The 9,066-nt window shown below is 44.3% G+C and overlaps 1 protein-coding gene across 1 annotated transcript in view; it reads right to left on the bottom strand.

Moving 5' to 3' along the window:
* Positions 1-7,846, bottom strand: part of Hnf4 (Hepatocyte nuclear factor 4) — a 126,882-nt gene extending 119,036 nt beyond the window's left edge. Inside the window, exon 1 of the mRNA XM_084589956.1 lies at positions 7,643-7,846. Coding sequence (XP_084446082.1) covers positions 7,643-7,757 — 115 coding nt within the window. The 5' untranslated portion in view covers positions 7,758-7,846. The remainder of the gene's footprint in view (positions 1-7,642) is intronic.
* Between the last annotated feature and the right edge of the window lie 1,220 nt (positions 7,847-9,066).

Raw genomic sequence — 9,066 nt, forward strand, 5'->3', positions numbered from 1 at the left:
CGAGTATATTGGGTTTTCATATTTTATTCTGATCAGTTGTTCTGATCAGGCATATTCCGAATAATACAGTAATATTGGTACCGGAAATCACAGAAACAAACTAAAAACGGCGTTTAGGGCTCTACATCTGTGCCCAAGTATGCGGGATCGAAACCTGGCCGCTGCCGTCGCTTTCGAAAAGCAAGGCACCTGTGTGCTGTGCGATGTCAGTGCACATTAAAAAACTCCAAGTGGTATAAATTTCCGGAGCCCTCCACTATGCTATCTCAATAGCCTTAGTCGCTTTGGGATGTTGAACTCCACGAGCCAAACCAAACCAAAATAAAAACTCAACCTCAATTATTTCAAACACCTTCCTCTTTTTTCTGGGCTTGTGCATTGCTGGGTATTAAGTATGCGTAACACATAATAATAATAATAATAATAATAATAATAATAATAATAATAATAATAATAATAATAATAATAATAATAATAATAATAATAATAATAATAATAATAATAATAATAATAATAATAATAATAATAATAATAATAATAACAGGAAGGGAAAGGCGCAGTATCTGTCGCACTTGTTTCTGTGGACACCTCAACCGCGCCGTAAAGGAAGGGAGAAAGAGGGGAATGAAAGTGGAAAAAGAGAAAGAGGAGCCGTAGTGGAGGGCTACGGAGTAATTTAGGCCACCTGTGGATCTTTAACGTGCGCTGAAATCGCGCAGCAGACGAACGCCTCTTCGTTTCACCTCCATCGAAACGCAACCGCCGCAGTCGGGATCGAACCCGGGTACACTCCGGCGCAGTAGTCGGACGTCTTACCACTGCACCACCGCGGCGGGGCCAGGGTGCAAAACATTGAAGAAACCACGGTTCTTTGTTTCTGTTTGTGTTAGCCCTGCGTTGCGCTAGCTTCTTTCTTTCCTCTTTGTGCACCACACCGACAAACGATATCACACGTTTAGCCAACATAACTCCCATTGTGCATAGTATTTAGAATAATAACACACCTCATACGAATATAAAGTGCGCTAAAATTCGACACAGGACAGCATTCGGTACGAAGCAAAGGTTCAGATAGACTGCACAAGCGTAGATATGGTGCTTAGCCGATTATGTTCTGTCGCATATTTAACGAACAGCAACGAAAACTAAAAACGGACATCGTTGATGAGATTTTTTTCTCTCAGTGTATTTCTTTTGCTCTCATGCTCTGATACGAGGGTAATTTCGAAACAGATACACACCACGTTTTCTTCTTCTCCCTTAAGTATTTGATTTTACGTAAAATCTCGTCATATATATTTTATGCTGTTCCCTGGCTTCACAATTAGTGTATCCCAGCATTACTGACGTTCAAAAATTCTGCAGCAGGTAGCACTTTTAGCAGGAGAAAACGGTACACAAATGGGCGCGCCTAACTCTGAGCAGGATCGAACCCCGTTACCTGCAGGCCCAGTATTCAGGGACACATGTTAATTGTGAGGCAGCTGTGGGATATTGTAAGATACTGTTACGCAGATGTTGATGGAGATGCCTAAGCTTCCGGTGCTTGACAAAATTTTGCTTATGAAGTTTTTCTTGTGTTCGCTGTCAGTAGGTAAAACTACCGCTAAAAGAAAAGGGGCGTATTTTTGAAAATATATGTGAGAAAACTTTGGCAAGATACTCTGCATGAACATGATGATATAAGCAGCCCAAGCTCCCGGTATGTAGCAAAATTTTGCTTCTGATTGTTTTTTTCTGCGCTTGGGATGAGCAAGTGAGACTTTCCAGAAAACCAAATGGATGAAAGGGATGTGCTTATGAATAATTGTGATGATATGGTGAAAAATTGTAAGATAGCTTTATGAATACATTTAAAGAAATAGCATCAGCTACTGACGCGTGCCAAATTTCTGTTTCTGAAAATTTCTCCTGTGCTGACAGAAAATAAGTCAGACTGGCACTAAAAACCAACGGGGCGCGATTTTGAGAAATTAATGGCAAACATATTAAAAGACTGCCGAGGGAAGCTCTGCGCATATTTTGATAGTTATCACAATGCTAATACACGCGAAAAAAAAAATGCGTTCAAGTACGCTTTTCAAGAAACTATCCAATGTTTCTTGGTATGACAATATGCAGTGCTTTGGATGATGATGCTTTTCCCACGCAGTTTAGAATAGGTTTACTAGTGGTAGAATAAGTACTAGTGTCGAAAGAATCTCGCTAGTAATCTCCTGGAATCATGATTGCAAACGGCGTAACTTTCGAAGGGATTGAAATATTCGCTCGTCTGTCGCGCCGAATTCCTCACTTACTTTAGAAACGCTTCTCATGTAATTGAAGTGATGATATTCACTAGCAAAGCTGGCACTCCAAAGATTAATGGTTCAGAAATTCCATGAAACCAGTTTTATTGTACCTAAAGGGTTGGGAGAACATACATTACTTTAACGTAAACGAAAAGGGGAAAAAATAAGCGGTGGTTTAGCTCAGCTAAGTACAGATATACGTGGTGAACCAATATTTAGCACTCATATAGCTTTGTTATGCCCCGTCTTGCCATGTTTAACCAAGTATTTACCTGCTGATTAAGGCTTCTATTAGGATAAAGGAGGTCAAATAAAGGTCTTTAGACAACTTTGTGAGAGGAGATGAAGACGAGGACACTCGAAGCGCAGTGTGAAAGACTGGCAGATTAGCATGGAAAAAAACAACAACAAAAATTGCTACCTAGATGGTGTTGTGGTCTACAGTGCAGTAGCCAGCGAGACCCATCTCTTCGCCTATGCATGATTTGCAACCCATTAAAAGCGATTTTTTTTTTCTCGAGTGCTAGCTCGATGGAGACTTCACAACCACCCCGGCGAAATACAGGAATGCAAGTAGTAATGCTTCTGTATTAAAACTTTAAGCAGCACTTTCCTCTAAGCCATGGAGCACATGCATAGACGCTGTATCTTGCTGCAACTGGTCAGGGTCGGAATTTGCGAAGATATTGGCGCGTAGCAATGTTTAGCATCTGGCCAGTGGATTTGCTAACGATTCGTCAATTCGGTCGCTGTGTCGATTCGCCACTTAGTCGTTTCCGGCCTATCGCAAACCATTTTGCGAAGCCCTTTGGAAGGAGAGGGGGGGGGGGGGGGGGGGGGGGGGTATGATTAGCGTAAACAATCCGTTTCGGCTGATCATTGAAATAGTTTCGGTACAGTTGGCGTCGCACAGCTACAAGGCAGTTTTGAAAGATCGTCTCTAAAACGGTCTGTATTCTGCTATTGCGCGACACGGATGTTTGAGGCGCTCAGATTCTTTCACGTTGCGGGGTCAAAAGCCCTACAAACGCTCCTGTCTCATCTTCTACGACGTCGATATACCGTTTCATTTAGTACCACCATCAGAATAGAAAAAAAAAAATGTGTTTTTGCATGCATGAAGTTCTGTTTTGCATTTCGTCCTTCTGTTCTTCTTATACAATTACCTATGCGCCGTCGCATCGTATTGTCTACCATATCCTATTTTTTTTTCTTCTCTCATATATGATTTGCTTATAGCTGTGGTGTCGGCGTGTTTAATGCTTAAGTCCTCCCACGTTTATGCCAAAATGCAGACTCGTTTGCACGGCAGCTTCTAATTAAATTTGATAACTTCAAATTCCAGCCCAACACAATTAGGGACCGTTTGTTCTTCAAACAACGACAGCATGTAAATCTAATCTCCTTACAGCTCCTTCGCAGGAATCTTCAAGTGACGCCAACGGGATAATTCCCGCCCTGTTCCTATTTGATGATCACTATGGTGAGGCATGTTGCAGTTGAGCCTGATTGCTATCATCACCCTGCAGTTGACTATTGTGAGCCATTTTGTGCATGGCGATGTACGTCTGTTAGGTCAAAGTTACGTCCCTCAATTACGAACTTTTGTTACTTAAGCTCCGCGAGTGCGGAGCATATTCCGACACAGGCCACGAGGCTAATCCCACTTAGTAGCTTGCAACAACCTGAACCTCTTGAGCTTTACTTTCTCGTCTGTAGACGACACGCATGCCAGCCAGGCTGTCTTTACCACCGGTGGGTTCAAGACGCTTTAGGCTGCCTGTGTAAACATATGTTCTTAAGTTAATACAATAGTCTTTCAATTCTGCAGGATTTTTACCCTGCGCTAGATGACTGTATATTAGTATTTTAGCATAACCAGAAGAGCATTGACATCACCAGATACCAACCTCACTCCTGCCAAAGCTTCACGCGTAAGTAATCTTTAAGCTATTTGGTATTGTCAATGAAAATACTTTTCCGAGTCCACCGTTTTTACAAGCAGCCGACACATTGAACTGTACGCAGAAAATCTATTTGAACTGCATAAGCGTGTAATGCGATTCGTCTCTACTCGATCGCAAAGCTATCCTTTTTTGCGCACCATTTTTGAAAGTTTTGTTTTTAACGTGCCAAGTACGAGTAGCATATATTGGAATATGGCATGTCAACTGGCGCAACTGAGCGACCGCCTGGTGATTTAATTATCCTTTTCACGCGTGACAGACGCTGGGTTCGATCCACGGTGCCGCCGGGTGCCCACCGGTTTTCTAAAGGACACAAGCTTTCCTATAATTTGTCAGTAGGTTTTCTTGGGGTGACATGCTTGGTAAAAAAGCCTTGGACCAAGCTGTTCTACTCTAAATGGCTCCAGTTTCGACCAGGCTGTGCAGTTGTCTTAGGTAGCACCGAAGCATAACCTCGTTATTTTTTGTTCTTGAGATATGTTCACAGATTATTATAACGTCCTCTTACTGTGGTTTTTCAGGCATTACCGAAGACATGAAAGTAATATTTTTCCAAACTTAATTAAACATTACGCCATATGTGCAACTTTAGCTAAGCTGGTAAAGTACACTGCAGGATCAGATCATACGTGACTTTTGTGGCCGCACGCAGCTTCAATGAATGCTTTGCTATGAGCTAGGGACCACAACAGCCGCATGCTGCTTTAATTGTCAGAAACACTCGAGTACTGCAATACAATGCGACTGGTACCTACAGCTCATACACATTGATATCATACAGGCCGAGCCCCCAATGAATGCCAAAACGTTACAAACGATATTTGTACCTGGGTAATCAGTAAAGCTTTGAATCAAATTCTGGCGCTATGTACGCGCTCGATACAGGCACAATGAAAGAGAATTAAATGCGAAATTATACCTCAAAAGCATCACCACCATAGGGAAAATAGCGCCTGAAATATACTCATCATGTCATTTTACGTTTGTTATTTCAGCGTTATAAAAACATTGACAACAAAGCATTATCAATTCGTTCAGTAGACGTCAAACCATATTGTTTAGAATAAACAATAAAATGCTATTTGCTGACGTATAACGTAAGCATAACACCGAAGTGTGCCATGTAACATTACTTGCAATAACGCAACTTTTGTGGCATTATTTTGTTTTGTGTTACCAGGGTTAGTAAAAGTAGAAGCTACTGACTCAGCTGGTACTTGAGACTCGACGAATTGAATGCACTCAATGTCCTTTTTATTTATGCACAGCGGCAATGGTAGTTCTTGCAGACCGTACGTTCGCGATGAAAAGAAGACAGGTTTGAGAATTGTATGTCATCTCTCGACACAAGACGCAAACGCGAGCTCCGCTTAATAATCCTACTAATTGCATATTTGTCCTGCGGCCACTCCTACATTGGACAGACTGGCCGGTGTATCAATGCGCGAATGAGAGAGCATGAACGAAATGTGGAACAAATGAAGGAAGGCTCGCATTTGGAAGCACAATGCAGAGTGCTCGTCCTGTGAGCCATGCTATTCTGACATGAGCATTCTTGGTAAAAGAAGAGACAACTAGAGAACTGATCGAAATATTTTATATAAAAAAGAAAGCCAGCTCGTACGTAAGTGATACATCAATTGCTCTGTACACGGCGGAAAAAGAATTCCTTGAGCATGTGTTACAACGGTAAATTTGATCTTAGATGACGTATTTCGTGTGCGCAATACACCAGTTGGAGGCGGCGTTTCGTCCCATCGTCTTCACTGTGTTTTTACTGTGTTTTTCGCACCTTTAAATATTAGGAATGCTATTATATTGTGTCGTTGGGACCGCCACCACCCCATTTTCATGAGCTGGTTCTCTGGGACTACTCTGAGCTATAAAAGTTAAATTTTCAAGACTCTCTAAACTGTCGAAAGTTCGAGTAATATAGGCTGTACAGAATTAAATATTTTACATGGGTATTTAAATGAACTAGCTCTGTCGTCAACCAGTAAATATCGACACTGCATCAAATCTTTCATTTCCATCATGTATTCAATATTGCCGTTCTTCACACTATTATTTGGATATATGTTGAATGAATTCATTTTGAATAAATAGGAAAAAACCTATCCCCGTTGTCTATTTGCTTTCTCTACATTCGTGACGACTTCAAACTAAAACGTGTATTGACGTGTAACTACCGGAAGCCATCTTGATCCACCCGCATCGTAAGATCAGGAGTAGCATTTTGAAAGGTCTACCTCCATTAAGGCGAGGTGTGATTGAAACAGCCCCGTTTTCTCTTGTAGAAATATAAACCTTTCTTTATACCGCTTTTACACCATTTGTGTACTGAGACATGTATTAAATACGCACGCACAAATGGATCAATCAATTACCGTCATGCCCCAGTTTCTGCGAAAAGCAAATAAAGGACGAAGGAGTAAGATTCCCGCTCAAAACAAACAGGATGAGGAGAGACGAAAGCTACATATTGCGCCGCCTAAAATCAGAGCGAGGAATACTGATTACCGTTCACTAGACTTCATCTCCGTATATTTTGCTCATGAGCAACAGCCGAGTGCGTACCGCAGACGCAAGGTGGAACGTTTCATAAAAACTTTCCTCATACATTGTTTTCATTCGGGGAATGCATCAGCTATTACCAGTATTGCAACCTTTTGGTTTCTTCGTTTTCGTGTTACAATCGATTGCGTTTTCATCTTTAATCCGACTTTTATGTACATTCTCTTTATGTTTACATCTGCTTATACAACCAATGGCGATAATTGCGGGAAGCATTGTCTAACAGAGATCCCATCGTACCACTCATTCAAAACTGCGACCCAATTCAAAGAGGCTATGAGAAGTTACCGCGGCCAGCTACACATCCGTTTCACAAGATATCTTCATTACGATCGATATGACCGGTTACTGATTCCCAGTACTGTTATCACACAACACGCACACGTTCAGAGTTACTGGCTCAAAACAGGCGCACAGCGCTACGTTGTAGAATGTCACGTGTAGCGAGCTGCCACGCATGAGCCGCTTTAAACGCGCGCGTCCGGTCGTTGGGCTACCAGGAGAGTAATTCCGCCAAACGTTAGTGGAAGAGAGTCTGGCGAAAATTAAACCATGAAGACGGTAGCAGTTCACTTGCGCTGGTGCCTACTGTTCCAGGGCCAACCTGGAGACAGCGGGGGTGCAAACCGAGCAGAGAGCCGCACTGCCGCGCCGGGCAGTGCGGGCCGCTCTCCTCCGCCAGCACACGATCGCGAGCGCAGCCGCGAAATGGATGCGCGTCGCAGCGGTGGCTGTCGCCCATCCTGCACATCCATATGCTTTGGTGCAAGGGCGCAAACGCTGCGGCCGCGTAGGCCTAACGCTCCTCACCTTGTCCGGAGGCGTCGATGGCCATCGCCGGGGTGCCTCCCTGGACGATGACGCTGCCCAGCGGTGCGGCACAGCCCAGCAGGCCGGCCGACGCTCCACTCGGCTCCGCGTTCATAGCGGTGCCCCTTGGCGCACTAATGGGGAGCAGAGATACTCGGGGGTCAAACTTCACATGGAGCCGCTGGCGGGCAACAAAGGCGATCGCCCGTCACCTTGCCGACTTGGACGCGGACACGTGACCCAGCGCTGCCGTGCACGCTTATCTGGAGACCGCGGCTATCTTCGACGCCGTTAATCTGCGCGCAGGCTGTTGTTTACCCAAGATGGCGCGCGGCGACAAGCGAAACGCAAGGGCGTCGTCTCTGCAATGCATGCCGTCGTCGCCTGTCGACTCTTTGGGGCGAAATTCGCTTGCCGGTAAGAACTGAGCGCCAGCATCGCGACCACCATACGTGGGTCTCCCCCTGCGGCCACCGCATCGTCGCCAGCCCAGGCAGGTCGTCGCTCTCCCTTTGACAGACACAAAACGACTCGCGGCTGGCTTCGTCAAAAGCGGAAGTCGTCCTGACGACGTACACAAACGTACTTCGCTGCTTCTCAGCAAGCCGTTAGTTCTCTAGCATGACACGTTGCGAAATAACTCGATTTAACATATCCGGCCGAAATTACTGTTGTTGCCTTTTCTTTGCTTCACCGGCGTGTGCTGCCGTTATGAACCAAAAGGATGTAACCCTTTTTCAGTTACGCAGTTATGTAACCCTTTAAGCATGGCGTTGAAGGGTTTTATCCAGTATTTGTGTGAGTGAGTGAGTGAGTGAGTGAGTGAGTGAGTGAGTGAGTGAGTGAGTGAGTGAGTGAGTGAGTGAGTGAGTGAGTGAGTGAGTGAGTGAGTGAGTGAGTGAGTGAGTGAGTGAGTGAGTGAGTGAGCGAGTGAGTGAGTGAGTGAGTGAGTGAGTGAGTGAGTGAGTGAGTGAGTGAGTGAGTGAGTGAGTGAGTGAGTGAGTGGGGGGGGGGGCGTGCTTGTGTGGGCGCGTGCGTGTGTTGCCAGCGTCGAGCGAGCAAAGTGACGCTATTATTCTCGGCAACTGGAGTATTATGGTCTAAATATGACAAACTATATAATATTATATCCGGTCGCATACACAGAGCAGGCATTCGTCGGATGTGCAAGAAAGACTGTTTTTGGCGAGGCATGCACCTCCGCTAAGGGCGCTATTCTTGCGGTCTCTAATACACTTTTTATTGCATACGTGTGCACTTGGGGTAACTTGGTCATACGGAGCGTGTGTTTTTAAATTTCAAAATGGTTAAACACAGAGGCCATTTAAGTTATTTATCATGGCATCAACTGGTATCAGTAATCGGGAAAGCTTACCTGTTTTCAATGGACACCCTGCAGTCGTAAAGTTCCTAACTGTCGTAAC

This window comes from Amblyomma maculatum, chromosome 1 (assembly GCF_055883805.1).
Source record: "Amblyomma maculatum isolate TAMU_Amacu chromosome 1, ASM5588380v1, whole genome shotgun sequence".
NCBI classification, from domain to species: domain Eukaryota; kingdom Metazoa; phylum Arthropoda; class Arachnida; order Ixodida; family Ixodidae; genus Amblyomma; species Amblyomma maculatum.